This window comes from Ammospiza caudacuta, chromosome 4 (genome assembly GCF_027887145.1).
Source record: "Ammospiza caudacuta isolate bAmmCau1 chromosome 4, bAmmCau1.pri, whole genome shotgun sequence".
NCBI lineage: Eukaryota > Metazoa > Chordata > Aves > Passeriformes > Passerellidae > Ammospiza > Ammospiza caudacuta.
This window is the reverse complement of record NC_080596.1, coordinates 77367587-77385006: the sequence shown is the minus strand read 5'-3', so window position 1 is coordinate 77385006 and position 17420 is coordinate 77367587. Positions and strand designations below refer to the sequence as shown.

At 35.8% G+C, this 17420-nt stretch overlaps 2 protein-coding genes across 4 annotated transcripts; both read left to right on the top strand.

Moving 5' to 3' along the window:
- Window positions 1-587: 587 nt before the first annotated feature.
- Window positions 588-7910, top strand: LOC131556797 (spondin-2-like). Of its 3 annotated transcripts, XM_058803659.1 has the most exons (6): window positions 588-826; window positions 1623-1848; window positions 2217-2440; window positions 2708-2899; window positions 3897-4071; window positions 6113-7908. In XM_058803659.1, the coding sequence occupies exons 2-6, from the start codon at window positions 1626-1628 to the stop codon at window positions 6289-6291; spliced, it is 993 nt and encodes a 330-aa protein (XP_058659642.1). In that variant the 5' UTR covers window positions 588-826; window positions 1623-1625; the 3' UTR covers window positions 6292-7908. The 3 variants fall into 3 exon arrangements, with proteins under 3 accessions (XP_058659642.1, XP_058659644.1, XP_058659643.1); XM_058803661.1 differs by lacking the exon at window positions 588-826 and having other exon boundaries at window positions 1616-1848; XM_058803660.1 differs by lacking the exon at window positions 588-826 and having other exon boundaries at window positions 2297-2440; window positions 6113-7910.
- A 3147-nt stretch (window positions 7911-11057) lies between these two features.
- On the top strand, window positions 11058-16387 carry LOC131557120 (transmembrane emp24 domain-containing protein 11-like). Its single transcript, XM_058804160.1, has 5 exons — window positions 11058-11373; window positions 12224-12324; window positions 13028-13153; window positions 15205-15351; window positions 16238-16387. The coding sequence occupies exons 1-5, from the start codon at window positions 11058-11060 to the stop codon at window positions 16385-16387; spliced, it is 840 nt and encodes a 279-aa protein (XP_058660143.1).
- The last annotated feature ends 1033 nt before the right edge of the window (window positions 16388-17420 follow it).

The window sequence follows — 17420 nt, the reverse complement described above, 5'->3', positions numbered from 1 at the left end:
TAGGTATATGTACTGTACTATAGAGGATGTATGATCTAACTGTAATAATGAGATTTTTATTTGGGGCTTTTTACTCTGAAGACAGCTAAGAAAAATCTCTGAGCTTCCCAAAACCACTCTTTCCAAAGAAACCACAATGTTACAGAGCCCTTTCATCATCCAGCATACAGTACTGTACACACAAAAATATACACTGTACTACTTCAAATTAATTCATATTTGCAGGAGACACAGCCTGTGTGAGTATGTGCAATTATGAAATGTAACTTTTTTTTCCTCTTGACATTTTTAGCTGCCTCACCCCTTTTATTTGAACACATACATATGGTGTGTGAGAGTGAGCAAGCTCTCTGTAAATGTTTGGAAGGAGCATCTGTCAGACAATAAAACTTACAAGAAAACATGTTTCTCATTTAAAGAGTATTCGCTAGAACTATTTCAGTGTTGGAATCAGTTCATTTGTATAGCTTGGAGGCATTAATAAGAGCAAAGAACTGCAAAGGCACCAGAAAACTCAAACTGTTACGAAGAATCCAAGGTATTTTTAAAAAGCATTTTGTCTTTTCGGCATCTCCGTCTTCTGATAAGGAATCTGAAGCAGCTGACAGACAGGAAACCCCTGCTAGTCCATCCAGAGGGACTGCAAACAAGGAGATGGCACGATTTCTGCAAACCTGGAAAGTCTAAAGATTGCAATAATTGTTGGACCAAAGGGACCCTCTTCAGGCATAAATAGCAAGGCTCCTACTGTCTTCTCTTGCAGACCAACTCAGCTGCCAGCAAAAGCAGGTGCTCTCCCCCTGCCAGTGCTCCAGAGGAATATTTAGTGAGTATTCATAGATATTTTTACAAACTAATGTATTATTAGTGATTTACTTAAGATTGTATAGTTTTCTCAAAGGACAAAGACATTTAAAGATCGGTTTTAAGGCTGTTATTTTAAACAATTGGTGGAGTTCAACAGTCTGATGCAATTAGCATGTTAATTTAAAAACAAAATTTGCACAACCTATGACAGTAACTGTAAAAAAAATACTGATTTTTTAAACTATATCGTTTAAACAACCTAAAGTAATTACAATGCTTTGAATTCACATTATGACAGCAAAGTAATTTATATAAATATGAAATCTATTTGACTTTCAATGTTATGCTATAAAACAGCCTTTGTAGAACACAAATTTAAAATAAATCATTTCTTTTGGCAAAGTAACCTGCAATTTAATCTTTAGAAGAATAAATACACCACTAATGTTTTCCACAGAAACAGTTGCTACTCTAATTAAATCAAGATGTGACTCTAATCAGATTTCAAAAGAAAATCAGAAACAGATTTTTCTCTGAGGTAGTACTATGGACAAGGATAAGATATTTTTCTTTTCATTTTTATTAGAAACACTTGTCCCAGGTAAAGTTACAGGTTTGCAGTATATACCATGGCAATAACAAATCTGAAAGCATTATAGTAATGTTTTCAGAAGCATAGCAATTTTTAGCGTTCCAGATATCTGCCTTCTCTTTGGCTATAACTTATGCCACATTTTATTAGGTAACTGCTATTAATTTTTGAGCTTGGGGTGACTAATATGACTAATACTTTTTTCTTTCTTTTCGTGTGGAAGGCAATGGAAAACCTGATGTTTGTCTACTGGTCCTGTAAAGTTATCTGGACAGTCCTGGTGGCAGCGCTGGGTTATGGCAGCAGCCTGCCCGTGGGGGAGGATGCTCTCTGCACAGCAGAGGAGCTTGCTAAGTACAGGATCATCTTCACAGGGAAATGGAGCCAGGCTGCCTTCCCCAAGCAGTACCCACTCTACAGGCCCCCGGCTCAGTGGTCATCCTTGCTGGGTAAGTGAATATGCACAGCACTAAGAGCAGATAAACCTCTTGACCTCTGTGGTCTCTTTTTCCTTAATGGTTATGTAAGATAAGAAATGAAAAAGGAAGGAAAAAAAAAAAAAAAAAAGCCAAAGTTATTGAGGATGAAATGCAGATATTGAAGTATCCACAGTGTTCTCAAAAATCTCCAACTGTTTTCAATTGACTTCTGTTTTCAATTGGCTGCAGCTGAAAGAAGCGGTGATAAGCCAAATGTTTTAGCGTTCACTCAATCTTGTACACATTTTTTTTAACCTCAGAAATAAAACAGAGAAAATGAAGAAATAGGGACACTCTAAATCAGACTTTTATGTCATGCCATGTATTCACTCAAATAGGTGTTACTCATAGTTCTGACTACAGCATGTGGAAAAAAAATGAATATGCCAGCAATGGTGTACGTGATTTTGCTGAAAAGGGTGAAGCATGGACACTAATGAAAGAAATAGAAGAAGCTGGAGAGAAAATTCAGAGTGTACATGGAATCTTCTCTGCTCCTGCAATTTCCAGTGGTACAGGACAAACCTCAACTGAATTAGAAGCACATCCAAGACATCCCTTAGTAAGTAAATGTACATACTCATTTCCAAGTTTATTTTATGTTACCAGCAACCAAAATTAAATATTTGAGTTCTCACTTGTAGAAACAACATCATGAAAAAGAATTACTAAAAAGCATGTCACATTGCAGGGAGCGCTGTACAGCTACCATGAAGTAGAAGAGCAAAATGACTTTATTTCAAAAACTTTGAGTGAAAATTCCTAAAAGCAGGACTGCAGCATTCCAAAGCAAGTGATGCAATCCTGATGGATCATTTTGTTTCATTAGGTTTCGTTCGTTGTACGAATTGTTCCCAGCCCTGACTGGTTTGTGGGCATTGACAGCCTAAATCTCTGTGAGGGAGACCACTGGATGGATGAAGTATCAGTGGATCTATTTCCATACGATGCTGGAACTGACAGTGGATTCACATTTTCCTCCCCAAACTTTGCCACCATTCCACAGGACACAGTAACAGAGGTAGGTGCATGGACACAGTTTAGCACTTCATACTGCTATGTTTTGAGTCTCCCTTTTAAAAGATAACTCATCTAAAATAGTGAAACTGGTTTCAGTATTTGAGAGGGCTGATGCTCTCTATATGTGGATTTATTAGACAGCTGATAAACCTACTGCTTTTGTTTATCTTCTGAATCTTTTAAATTTATTAGGTGAATGTAAATGGTTCATGAGAATTTGTCTCTACATTTTTTGGAAAAGCTGACAATTTTTGTAGATGATATTTAACAATCCTTCAAGTGCCAGGAAAATGAAAATACAGAAGTCCTGACATTACCAAATGTGAGTCTAACCAGGAAAATTCTTAGTAGTGAATACTGCTGTGAGGAGGAGTTTTCAGTTGAAAGCACTGCTGAAACCTGAAACTGCAACATTTGAGGGAAAGGACCTAAAGGAAAGCAGAGAACTTCACTGTGGTGACATTGCTTTCAATCTCTTTTGCTCATTTCATCCTCTCTATGCCCCATACTTTGCTTTTGCCATTTAAGAGAGGTGGTAAATGAAGGATTTTGATTCAAATGGTTTGAATACTATAAGTATTCACTAATCCTTTCTTAAAGGTAAGTTTTTCTAGCAACAAATGTTGTGCTAATAAATAATGAGGAAAGGAAGAGAGAAGCATTTGGCCTTTCATATCCATATGACAGCTCCTATGGCATACCCAATATTGTTTAATACTCATGTATTCTCTTGTAATAACATCCAGTTCCTTCTGTCAAAACTTTTCATACATTACTGTGTTTGCAGGACCTCCTACCACAGTTCTGTATCCAGTCAAGTACCCTGAATTAAAAATTCTGGGCTGACCAGGACAGTTATGTGAACTATGTGTTCATAGAAACTGGTTGTATGCAAATTATTTGCCAAAAAGTATTAGCATGATTTACAAACATGATTTTACATTTACCTTCTTAGGGTCTTTTTAATATTCCCTGTTTTTTTTTTTTTTTTTTTACAGATCACTTGTTCCTCTCCAAGTCACCCAGCAAACTCATTTTATTATCCCAAACTCAAAATTTTGCCACCAATTGCTCAAGTAACAATGGTGAAAATAAAGAAAACCCAGCTAGGTCTTTCTGCACCTTTTATTAATCTTCCAGCCAGAAGCAATGAAATAATAGACACTGTCTCAGGTAAGTGATTAGTAGATGTTCTCAATTCTGTTATTTCCATTCACTCAGAAGTATGTGGAAATCTGGCAGGTGATGTGGGTGAAACAGGTGATCAGGCAGAATATTCTCCTATCTGCACAGGAATAGTTCCAGACTCACAAATGGGAAATAAAACAAGCCAGTTGACATGAAAGAGAATTCCTGAAAGAATAAGTAAGGGATTGCATATTTCAGCTGTGGTTCAAAGGACTGGGCCATATCCAGAGTAAGAGCTACCCAAGCCTTTGTATCAGTGTAGCTCAGTGAATTTTATAAGAAACAAATGACACTCAATCAGAATCAGCATTCCCAAACTCTTTGCAACTTTGAAGTAAATACTCATCCTTAAGCTTTTACATGACAATGAAGCCAAGAACCATTATTGCTGTCTCTTTCTGGGTCAGAGCTTGGCAGCTATGTGCAATAAAATTTATATAATTCGATTGATTTGGACACATTTTCAATAGAAACATAAATCCTGATAACAAAAATAAAGTTCTCTCTCATTTTCATTTTCTCAAAAATATTAGATAATAATCTTGAATAGATAGGAAGATGTGCAAACTACTGACTCAAGTCAATCATAAGGGTGATTTTCAAATCTGTGAATTAAAATATATATATTGTTAACACAATATTTGCTCCAAGGGACCAATGTATTCCCAAAAGATCTGCCATGTTCCAGAAGCTTCTCAAGAAAGTCTGGAGATAGCATGTCTCTAGCACTGCGCTGGTCACCTTACAACCACTAAAATACAGCTTATTCTCTGCTCAGTTAATGTGTTATTTGTAATTTAATAAATGTATTTATCAATTTGTAGTGGTTTAATGTATTCCTATTTGTAAACAACACATAGCAAAGTGAATGTTACACATCTCATTTACAGTTATATATCCTTCCCATAAGATTTGAAAGGAACATTTGGCACTGTTCATGATATAAATTTAAAACTGCATTTAAAGTATAGTATTCCAAATATAATTTTTAATCAAAAATCCCCACTTTCTTGTATATGAACCAGTATATTAAACCAGTTTAAAAAATTATCCTGGAATCAAAAGGGCAGATTTAATTACCAGGGGTCAAGCAGTGCCGCTCATTCCCTCTGGAAACACAGGAATGAGTGATGACAGCAGAAGTGGTGAGTTCACTGTAACACCAGAAATTTATCCCAGGTGGTACATGTTTAGTGTGGCATTGAAGGATGGGCTTGTGCAAACCTCTTTTACCCACAGATGCTGGCACAGGCAGCTTTGATGCCACTTCCTGTGACAAGCAGTATTTTAATTTAACCTGCTAAGGAATATTCATCTACTTTTGATGATTTTTACTTTAGGTGGAAGCATACATTATGGATAGCACTTCAGAGTTTCTAACTTCTTTTCTTGCACTGAGTGAAAGTTATATTGAAATCCTTTCAGCATTAGAAAGCTTCTAGTGACAGAATATCCTTACTGGCAAAGGGAAGAGTAGTGTACAGACCAAAAAATAGCAAGATGATAAAAAATGGGACTTTATTTCCAAAGCAAATTGGCACAAAAGTAAAATGGATTTTGATACAAACAACTCTAGGAACAATAGCTGCCTTCAAAGAAATATAAATATACCTAAGTAAACCAAAGAAAAGCTTTAATATCAGTGTTCTAGTTAGTCATGAAAAGGAAAATGAGTTATAAAAATTGACAGTAATGTTTTTTAATTCAATTTTTGAGTAAAATCATATTAAGCATAGATTTCTTTTAAGGAATTCTGTTTTTCATTCAAGACACAATATGCTTCAGAACTGATGTAATACCTCAGACAGGCTCTAGATTGCAATAACAATAATGCTGATGAGTTTAGGAGCTGAAACCAGGTTGTTTTTTTTTAAATTTATGAGACCACACACTGATTTGATGGATATCACATGTGTTTTGTATAAGAAAGGATGCTGTTTGATGACCATTCCTTAGTGCTTTTCCAAGTGTGTATCTGACTCAAGCACAACTCGATGTACAGCTCCCTCTTTGCTGTGTGTTGCAGAAACACCCCTGGACTGTGAGGTGTCCCAGTGGTCCTCCTGGGGGCTCTGCAGAGGGGTCTGCAGGGAAACGGGCACCAAGGTCAGAACTCGCTTTGTTCTTCTTCAGCCTGCCAACAACGGAATGCCTTGTCCAAACCTGGATGAAGAAACAGGATGTGAACCAGAAAATTGTGTCTGAAATAAAGAAAAGATAATAATTAAGATAATTTAAAAGTAGGATAAGTTTAAATCTAAACTACATGTCAATCAAGATTCTTTATCATTTGGACACGCTGCACTATTTTGCTGAAAAGCTGCACAAGAGTGGGTTTGAAAGTTTTTATTTAATATCATTTTGGGGGGTTAAATTCCTAAGGTTTAGTAGGACAACAGTACTGGATAATTTAAAGAACAAAACCCCCAAATAAATCCTTCCTCCAAATACACTGTAAGTTCTTGGAGTACCCTCTAGTGGCAGAAAAGAAGACATTTGGGAAGATCGTACTTCACATTTTTACTTCACGGACAAAATCTTTCAGTCACAAAGTCTAAACTAATAACCTCCTTAAATATTGTACTTTGTTTATCTACACCTATTTATACCTAGAAAATAGTTTTTCCTTCTAAATTATGTTTTTATAATTTATTGGCATTTTTGTCATCTTTCTAACCTTGCTTAATGTGCATTTCCTCAGAAACTACTTACAAAAGTCAGAGTGACCAGATGTTTGCAGTGTGGTTAAGACAATAATGGAACTGAGTAAAACTTGTCTTGAGACTTTTGAATATATGAAAATGTCTTTTTATTTTTCTTTCTCAAAAGTGAGAAGAACAACTGCCATGAGGACACTCAGCCAACAAAATTACTAGAAAAAAATCTGAAGTGTGGATAGTAGTAGAAAACATCTGACCTGAATTAAAAGTGTTAGCTGAGATTCAAAAGCTGATTGTTGGTGTGTGTCCCTCATTAGATAACTTTAAATTTCAAAGTTAACACTGTTGACCATAACATAAATTATATCAATAACCTTATATATGCAGTAAATGTGTCCATGTTTCTTTATATGTGTTTGCTGCTATTTGTGTATATATTACCTAAAATTAAGGTATGCACAACTCTAACAAAACACATGTCAGAAACTGTTCCTGTCTGCAAGTTTTAATGCTCAAATAACTTATAAAATTAATATAACACGTCTTATGAAGAGCTGTGGCTACCAACTAGGAAAAGAATTTTGGAATAATACTTATTCAATAGAATAAGTTTAAAGTCAGCTAACAAAACTTTTACAGCACACTGCAATTTTACAAATATACAGCACAGGTATTGAACAGGAGAGTTGGCTTGTTGTTTTCCAGAATATCCCAAATACAAGATAATTTCTCTTGTCCTTAAAAGAGCACACTGTATTCTCCACAAAGCTGAAACATTTAAACATTTCTCTGTATTTCTTTCTCCAGGAGAGATATCTTGCAAAGACACAAATAAATTTGAAATTTTATCAGACTAAACTTCACTGGTCCTGCAAATGCTGATAAATACACAATTGTTAGAACTAAGTGTAGGAATTTCTGCTCTTCTCTCATTCTTCAGATTCCCACTGTTTGTTCCAAATAGTTCACTTATACAAGTTGCTCAATCACAAAACTGCACACTTACTGTTTTTTTAAGTTCCCTCTATTTCCACTCTATAAGGTGAGTAGTGTTACTACACTATTATGTGTTTAGTTAATAGTTAGTATTTTTCTTTCTTCTTTTTATTAGTTTTAACCATTCTGTGGTTTCTGTTACACTTATCTACTTCCTGTTTACACATTTATCATCATATCAGAAAACATAAGCATATATTGTAGTATATATTTAAATATTCTCAGAGGGTAGGAGTTTATTTCAAATTGCTTGTCAAGTAACAAATTAAGCTCAATAAAGTTTTTGGGCAGACATCAGATGCAATTCCAAATTATGCCTTAGGAAAAACAAACTGAAAACCCACAATGTATCCTTTGAGGTACTTTCCTGGAAATTCTCTAAACACTACAGTTTTCCTTCTTCACATGCCCAGAATAAATAAAGGCCCAGACCCAGTAAAAGAATAACTGCATTTGTATTAACATACATGACCTGAAACTGGGATTTCTCCTACAAGATTTAATTTGAGTGGAGGAGTCCCAGTGTTTGCTCAAACTCCTGGATACACAAGTTTTCCAAAGGACAGTGAAGGAGAAAGGATGAGGTAAGGACAAGGAGTGGAAAGAGAATATGTAACCAGCACACCTCAGAAAACTCCAGTCAGTGATACATAACTTTACTATTTTAGGCTGTTTACATACATGAATATTCACTGCATCTTCCTTCAAAAACAGAAGTTTCCTATCCAGCCAGTTACCTGGATATGGGGTTTTTTGTAAGCTGTAAATTCAGGAGACTTTGGTAAATATATTCTTTAAGGATGCCCCTGTGCATTGCTCGGCCATAAATATAATTCCAGGTATTCCCTTTGAAACCACAGGGATGGAGCCATTCCTAGGCAAGGCTGTGGATACAGTGAATGAAATGCATTCTAGGGATGGAGCACATTTCTGATAGTATTTATCTATTAAACTGATTCGTGAGGTACATTATCCCTGCACAGGTATTGTTAGGACTTTGTAGCTTCAGCAGCCTTGGAATTCCCTTAAAGATTTTGGGACCAGGAAGAAACACAGAGAAGCTCTTCCTTCCTTTTCCCTTGTTTCTCATGTTACAGGTGGTTGGCAACCAAGACACTGAGGTCCTAAATACAGGAGACTTAGGGAAGGAAATAGGCAAATTAATTCCTGGGTTAAGCTAATCTCAGAAAGCATTTTGGAAAGAAGCTTGAAATGGATTTGTAAAGACAATTCTTTTCAAGAATAGCTTAGAATCAGCTCTGATGCCTTGGCAGATGTTCTGCAGAATGAAAGGTGTGGTTAATGGCAAAGTGTAGTAACAAAAAAATTACCACAGAATTAAACTGTGGTCCTAAAAGAATAATCCACACAAAATTAAATTCCTATAATGGAATAAGTGTGAAAATAAAAGATCAGACAGTATCTAATGTTATTCAAGGCTAAAAGCTTCATTTCATTATATTCCCAGTCCCAGGTAATTGAAGTACATTGGGAATAACTGATCTGTCATGAATGATCCAACATAATAAAGTAACTCAGACTATTCCATGACAATATTTAACACTATCAAGAAATAAATCTAACACTCAATACAGCGATTCTGGTATCAGTCAGATGTTGTTCAATGGGATTTTTTGCTGTATGCAGAAGTTGTGTCCATGACAATTTACAGAACTCTGAATGGCTGAGATGAAAGCTCTCAGTATGCTGCACAACTACCTGATTACTTAGAGACTGAATTATTTTTGTTTGCTTGAAGTCCAGCAGCCCTACTATGCCAGCATTTGCTAGCCAAAAGCACAGAAGAAATGTGCCTCTTCCAATGGGTCTGGGCAGAGTGAAGGATAAAGTGGTGTCTCTTGGTATATCCTGTGTTCTACCACTGGAACTCAGAACTTTGGCAGCCACAAGAACCCGAAAAAGCTAAAATATGATAGGTCAAGTAGCTCACAATGTACAGACAAATCAATATTTCCTGCAGGTATGAGTGTGGCATGGGAATTTATGCAGGTGCATGACAGTCAACATCTCCTCTGGTAGAGGGGCAAAAGTCCAGTATTATGAGATGAGATCCTTTATAACCTAAAATTATTTCTGAGGGATAAGTGCTGAAGTAGTAAAGGAGTCCTAACATCCCGCTTGACACTCCTAAGGACTTAACAGCCATGAGATGCAATTTTTATCCCTCTATCCTTAGCCTTAGGAGTCAAAGCAGTAATGTGTAAGGAATCAGTTCTCTTCATCCGACAACCTTTCCATATGGGGATGCTGATGGGTGATTTTTGGAGGTGAACTAATACTTGTGCTACAACTTCCATGAAGATACTCCATGCTGTGAAATGGAGTGGACCCAGGATGGTCCAAAGCCTGTGCCAGTGCTACACAGACATTCCTTAATTGAGACAACTTCATAGATGGCAGGTGCAGTGAAGGGTAATAAACACGAATCACTCCTCCTGCAGATGTGAAATAATCCAGCAGGAGTTTACCCCAAAATTTTTATTTAGGTTACAGATATTGAAGATGAAGGGCTGTGAACCCCTCTTTGACACAAGAAAAATATGTGCTCTTGCGCAATTGGGATAACATAAATATTATGAGGAAAGATGGGTCCTCCCAACTGGAAATGATCCCAGAGGTGGGTCCTACCTGCTGGAAAATTCCCATTCAGACCCACCTTTCAGACAGAGTGATCTCCATTTATAGGACAGGGAACACTTAAGTGATAAATGAGTTTGTCATCAGACATACACACTGGTCTATATTAGTACAAAGAATAAAAATAAGAATCTCAATCACTGTTTGATTTATACTATAACGTTCTTCAGAGAATGTACTAGAAAGAATCTAAGAAATAGCCATTCCTATATAAAAAATCTTATTCTGAAACTGTTCATGTTGTTATTTTTTTCTGCAATATCATATTCACTAATGTTATTTGATTATTTAATGGATTATTTGATTATTCAAGTTCTTTTGACTTCTTTGTAGTTCTTTTATGTAGTGCCTGTGAATTTTAATCAGGTGCCTACATTTGTACAATGATTTAGGATGGAAATTAAAAGCTTGCTTAATAAAGGAGGGGTGAAGCTCTGGAATGATCACCCAGAATTGATGGGAAATAATAACTTAAGTTGAAAATATAGCAGTTTATGGAAAGAGGTAGTCAATATAGTTGCCTACAGTAATCTAGGGAACTGATCTCAAGCACCTGAGAGGCCCTTTCAGTTTCACGTTCTTGCTCTTCTAGGGGTATAAAATAAATTTTAATCTAGATGCTGGGAAAGAAGAAAGAATTTTAAAGGTGTCTTTTCCATGTTATCTCATTCTCCAGAACACGCTGTAGTTGTTTGTAAATGTGTAACCAGCAGCTGCCTTTTCTCACAGGTTTTTTTCTCTCTCAAAAATACTCCAATAAGCAGCAAGCAAGGAACAACCACAGGACTACAGGCACTTGGACTTACTAGCTTCAAAAGCAGTACAGCAGGGATATATAAAAATATGAAAAGCAAATTAATAGGATTTCTTATGAACTTTTGGATTTCTTTTTCACTCGCTTTGTATTTTCACATGGGAGAAAGAGAAGAGAAATGCATAATTGAAGATATTCCCAGTGACACCCTGGTAGTTGGTAGGTACCTGTCAATGCTTTATGATGATCTAACTCATGCTGTAACAAAGGTAACTGGAAATGTAACAGCAATTTCTGTGATTGATGAGTATGGTAAAAAACCAGAAAAGGGCGCTCTGAAAATAACTCCCTGCAGCAGGGATTAGGTTTAAAGTCCTCAAACACTGTGTGTATACATCACACAAAGAAAAGCAGGTTTTCAGTGTGCTTTACTGACTAAACAGAGAAAAGAATGGTTTTTAATTCCACAGCTGTGGGATTGCTGCTTCCACGCGTGCTTCTGCACGTTCTGACTGATGTGCTCATTCATATCAGGATTTCTGTAACACGGCTTTCCCCATATCAATGGGAGAGTTACTTTTTTGGTAAGTGCTGGTCTGAAAACAGACAATTCACAGTGTACTAAAGTTTCATTTCTCCTCTGATATGAGAAGCACATTAAATTAATCTACAAGACTGAAAATGTAAGATTTCAAGGGGATAATAAAATATAATACAAATTAATCTTTTTTTTAAATAATATGATAAGAGTGAAAGACAATCCATAAAATATAATGTAGTACAGTACATTATGCTTTTGGAGGTCTCAGTGTGCCTTCTAGAGGTTAAACTTCCCAGAGCATTAAAGTAATTAGAAAGTTTTTCTTATTAACCCTTTTTTGTAGTACTTTAGAACATTTTCTACTGTAGTAAAAATTTATTGCATTTCACTGTTATGAAGTACCCCTGAATAATATTAATCATAAACACATTAAATATATACATATTTCTATTTTTCCTGAAAAAGCATCAAAGATGTTTAATGTTAAGCTATGTTTTACTTAACAGATTTATCTCTGTTTTTATTCAGGGAATTACAAAGTACAACGCTGGGATTTACATACACATGACTTTCTTGAATCTGCTCCTGGTTTGGGAATGTTTGTGACTGTCACAAGCCCTACTGGTGAGGTAAAAATGCTTTATGAATGTTTCTCTAAGATTTATGACTTGACTTCTGGCACTGGCAGGCAGCACTATCTAAAAATAAAAGACACTTCTGAGGAAGAAATAAATCTACCAGCTAGTTCAATATTTTGATGCTGAAAGATAAAAGTAAAAAAAAAAATGATATTTTATAAATATGTGTATGGACATTTTTTGCATTACTACCAGATTTGGGAAACAGTGTCCATAAGAAGAATCAGTGACAATTGAAAAAAAGGTAAATGAAAAATAAAACCCCAAAATTCACTAATGAAGTAGGATGGTACAGAATCCACCTGAGCAGCAGAAAGGAGTGCTGATGATAAACAAAACCCAAAGTCAGGCTGACCAAGGCTGCTCGCAGCCCTCACACAGAGCAGCTGCCTGAGGCCTGAGCTTTTCCAGCAGTGGACAGCTTATGTCCCCACCTAAGCAAGGTGTCAGTTTTCAGACTTTGAATGCTTTAGAGAGCATTGGCTTTTGTACATTGCAAAATTCTGTAATATTTTCATGTTCCCTGTGAGCTAAAATTGTTTTGTTTTCTCTAAATGTGTTCTGAAATTTGGATAAATTTAATGATGTCAGCAGCTAAACTGATTCCTTTTTGCATTCAATTCACAGTACTGTTTTTTGATTTATTTATTGGTAATTATAAATTACAAACCCAATGCCTATATCTAAATTGCAGGTACTGTTGTCAAAACTGTATGGGCCACAAGGGACCTTTACTTTTACATCCTACATCTCTGGGGAGCACATCATCTGTTTCCAGTCCAACTCCACAAGATTTGTAGTGATTGCAGGAAGCAAACTGGTAGGTGCATTTCCTAAATGGTCTCTGTTGGAACAGTAGAAATCATTATCAATAGCAGAGATTTCAAACTGGATTAGAAGTTGGTCTAGCTTCTAGCAGATAATTCAACGTTTTTTAGAGATTAAGGAAAGTAAACATAGAATTATGCAGATAAAAAGATAAAAAGACTGTTGTCATATTTTAAAAGTCAGCATTCAAGAGGCAGGACTAAGGACAGAGAGATTTAATTCTTGTATTGTGCTTTGAATGTGAAAGAGTCTGATCATTAAGAACAAATAATTTGAATCCAAAAGACATACATGTAAGATTGACCAACTCAAGCATTTGACATAAAGATATTCCATGTATTCAGTAACTTAGATCGGATTGCCAGTGAAAATATAACACTTCAGTTTCTGAAAGATATTTGAATAAAGAATATCTCAGCCTACTTGTTGTTGTCTACTACCAGCAAAACTGGTTTTAATGCAGATTTGGAGAGAAAAAAAAGCCATCAGAGGTGATATCATGGCTCTACTGATTGCAGCAAAAAATTTTTAAGTACTGTTTGGAAATTTTATCTATTTGCTGCTTCCCAAAACCAGGAGAGAATTACTCTCTAGAGTGATTTGGGGCTTTTCAGCTGACAGAAAAAGAGTTAAATAACCAGCTAAATATCATCTTCTAAATGAGTTAAGGTAAGCTAAATCTCATCCTAGCGGTGCACTTCAGAAACATGTAGAAAACCCAGAAATAACAATACTGGAGTAGGATTATTACACTGGAATAACAAGGTGTTCTCACAGGCTGATTGACAGAAATTAATGGAAATTTAATCATATACATTGCAAAAGCAATTAGCTCTAATCATAAAAAAAAATAATAGTGGAGCTTATAAACTAGAGAGAGTAAGGGGGATGAAGCTCTGGTTGGTCACAGTTAGCTATGCACCATGAATGTGATTCTGAGGATGTGCAGGTGATTTTATCTGGAATAGATGGGGGTGTATTAGCATCATTTTACAATACATGCACCAACATGTAGAGTTCTGGCCATCCTATATAAAAGAAGCCAAGAGATGCAGGGAAGGAGAACATTAATATCACAAATACTAAATAATGCTGTTTGAGAACACAGAAATAAAAATATTGTCCTTTTAAATTATATCTGGAAAGGAAAAGCATTCTTTAGTGAAGGTAAATCTTTAACTGTTCTTTGTAAGAACCATATGGTTATCTAAACTCTTTCAAACAAAAACAAAGAAATTAATGAACCACAAGGTTGTGAGATGGATTTCTACCTATAGAGTTAGGTAACTTCAAGACAACTGCAAGAAAATCCCCTCTTCATTTGTGGCTGATCTCTGAGCAGACCTAACTTCTAATATGGTAATATCAATTTCTAGGGTTTTGAAGATTATTTGTTTGGCTACAACCTTTTTATTTTCTCTTAGGTAGCAATTGGCTCTAGGAGAAGCTTCTCCTACTAGTTTTAGTAGAATTTTTTATGCATGCCAAAATAAGTTGCATAATGGCAAGTTCTATTCTCTCTTCTTTCCGTGGTTCTATTGCTTGGCTGGCTTGAGGCATTTTGGCCGTAGATCATACAATAGCCTGGAGGATATTGGGAGATATTCCAACTTGGATAAATAATGTGAAGAAAACAGTTATGGGAGGGAACCTAGAAGTGCATTTGTAAAAAGCCTCCAACAGTACTATTAAAAATAGTAATTTCTGCAATATCAGGATGAAATGTGAAATATAATGAGCAGTCTTTTTTTTAAAGTATTTGGACAAAGGCAACATTTTAATGGCAGTTGAACCAATACTAGCATAAAATAATGCCCTAACATTAGTGAAGGTTGTAAATTTTATATAACTAATTTAAAAATAAAATTAAGAAACCCTTCAAATTTTCCACCTGAATCCAAATTTAGGAGGAATTCTAATTTTTATAAGCAATTAAAAATATTTTCCTGCAATGATCTTAAGGGGAAATAGTTTCATTTTTATTCTAAGGAACTTTGAAAAAGCAGAAGATGCATTAATGAGAACATTTTTTTCTTTTTGCAGCGCATCCACTTGGACATCAGAGTTGGAGAACATTTTTTGGATGAATCTGCTATTCAAGCCAAAGACAAAGTGAATGAAGTTAATATCAGACTAGAGAATCTAATTGAGCAAATTCATCATGTAACCAGAGAACAAGAGTATGAAAGAGTATGTATGTCCCCTAATGTAAATGTTAAAAGGCATTGTAAATAGCTTACTGATTTGTGAAGTATTATGAGGTTTATTATCCAATTGCAGGGCTGTTTTTAACTAACTCATAAAAATCTATAGATATTTAACCAAAATAGTCTCTATTACCTTGCAAAATATTTTTAGTGGTTACATAAAACTATTAATCACTGTGGGCTCATGCTTGTAGCAGCAGGTGTCATTTTCTAGCAGCAGGTGTTATTTTAAAGCAGGATCCTCCAAGCAGGGTTTTCTTGGTCAGACTCAGCCACAGCAGCTGAGCTGGTGGCAGGTACCACTGTGGGTGATGCTGTTATTTCCACACTGCCCCGGGTGCACAAACTCCACTGAGGGGGGCAGGAAATGACTGAGTGTGTATTTATATATCCCCATGAAGTGTACATTTATACATCCCTTCTTCAAACAGGAGTACACCCCGTCACTTTCTGTATGCACACAGATAGACTGAGAAATGTACACACTCGTTACCCAAAACTCGTTACCCAGCTTGACGTGGATCAACTCGTTACCCAAAACCAGAAATTTGGCTGCAAAAGGGCTCTTGACAGCAAATTATATAAACTTAAACAGGTTAAAATCTGTACTGATGGAACGTGTTTAGCACAATGCATCTTCTGTGAACAAGGGAAGCTCTGTTTACCTTCCTGCTTCAGGATGCAGTGTGCCTGCTTCTCAGTTTTGATTTGTGCACACATCCACCACACAGATAGGTACAAACCTTCATTTTTATCCACATGGAAAAATGGTTTTGTTCACCACTATGCAGAAGAGGGCTGCCTTTCTGGTTACCATGAAGCATACAGATGGCAAAAGGTAATAATTATGCTTTTCCTTTATTCTCTAGGAGCGTGAAGAAAAGTTTCGGAAAACAAGCGAAGAAACCAACAGCAATATTTTGTGGTGGGCTATAGTACAAACACTAATCCTCATCTCTGTTGGAATCTGGCAAATCAAATCTCTCAGAGATTTCTTCATATCTAAGAAGCTTGTTTAAGTTCTATAAAGTCAATGCAGAGATTCAAAAATTACACACCATGTAACACTGAATATCCAAAGAAACCCTGCACCTCTGAGAAAATTGCTTGTATAGAACTCTCAGCCTTCTCTCATCTTCTGTTCTAACTCTGGTTTCTCCAGCTAGGTCACAACCTCAGGCATCCCCTCACATTTTTCTCCCTGAATCCCATATTTTACTATTTTTTCTCCCATCTACAGATGTAAAGCTAGATATAGAAGGAGTCAGTGACTAAGGCAGAATTTAAGTTCAGTACTCACTGAAGAATGTTTAATTTACGTTAAATCTAAAATACAAATCTAAAATAAAGTTTCCTAAGATTTTAAATTACTGTGCTTGCTGAGTAATCTTATTTGGCACTACCATGAAGAGTTCAGCACTTCAGACTGACTAGGATTGAGATAGTAAACAGAGAAATAATTACATCCCCTGTGGTGTTTAATTGGGTGAGAGTGTCTTGAACTCAATCTATGTATGTGTAACACGTAAATATAATTGTGAATGCTTTCTTGTAAAATATTCAGAGTTTGAACTGATCAGTGGTGGCAGCAATTATCATAGAAGAGAGAGACCCAGACAAGCAATCTGGAATCATACTTTTTCTTCCAGAAAAACCTTTAACATTAGGCTATGGAATTGATGATGATCAGATGCCTCCCACAGTTGTTTATGTAAATTACAGTATTTATGAAATATGCCAAAGAAACCCAAATTATTTGGTTTCTTGGTAAACAATGTCAATTTTATTTTAATTCATTCCTGCACTAAATATTTCTGTGCTGAGAATTTTTATAATTTTAATTATTTAGCAACTTTATTATGACTGCTTAGAGAAATTACCAGTTTTTGACTTAATTTTCTGTTTTACTTATTGCAGCTTGGTTGCATATACCTTTATGCCCTAATTTAGCTAGTTTATGTACAAATAGCAGTGTAACTACGGCATCATACAATGACAAGTCAAAGGCTGTGGTTAAAATTCCAGCTAATTAGCTTGACAAAGCAGCAGTAG

Bases quoted from the DNA above. Each gene is read 5' to 3' on its own strand.
- LOC131556797 (XM_058803659.1), top strand. From the start codon at position 1,626: ATGGAAAACCTGATGTTTGTCTACTGGTCCTGTAAAGTTATCTGGACA. The intron at 1,849-2,216 runs GTAAGTGAATAT...TCACTCAAATAG, and splicing joins TCAGTGGTCATCCTTGCTGG to GTGTTACTCATAGTTCTGAC. The intron at 4,072-6,112 runs GTAAGTGATTAG...TGTGTGTTGCAG, and splicing joins AATAATAGACACTGTCTCAG to AAACACCCCTGGACTGTGAG.
- LOC131557120 (XM_058804160.1), top strand. From the start codon at position 11,058: ATGTTATCTCATTCTCCAGAACACGCTGTAGTTGTTTGTAAATGTGTA. The intron at 11,374-12,223 runs GTAGGTACCTGT...GTTTTTATTCAG, and splicing joins CAGTGACACCCTGGTAGTTG to GGAATTACAAAGTACAACGC. The intron at 12,325-13,027 runs GTAAAAATGCTT...TCTAAATTGCAG, and splicing joins TCACAAGCCCTACTGGTGAG to GTACTGTTGTCAAAACTGTA.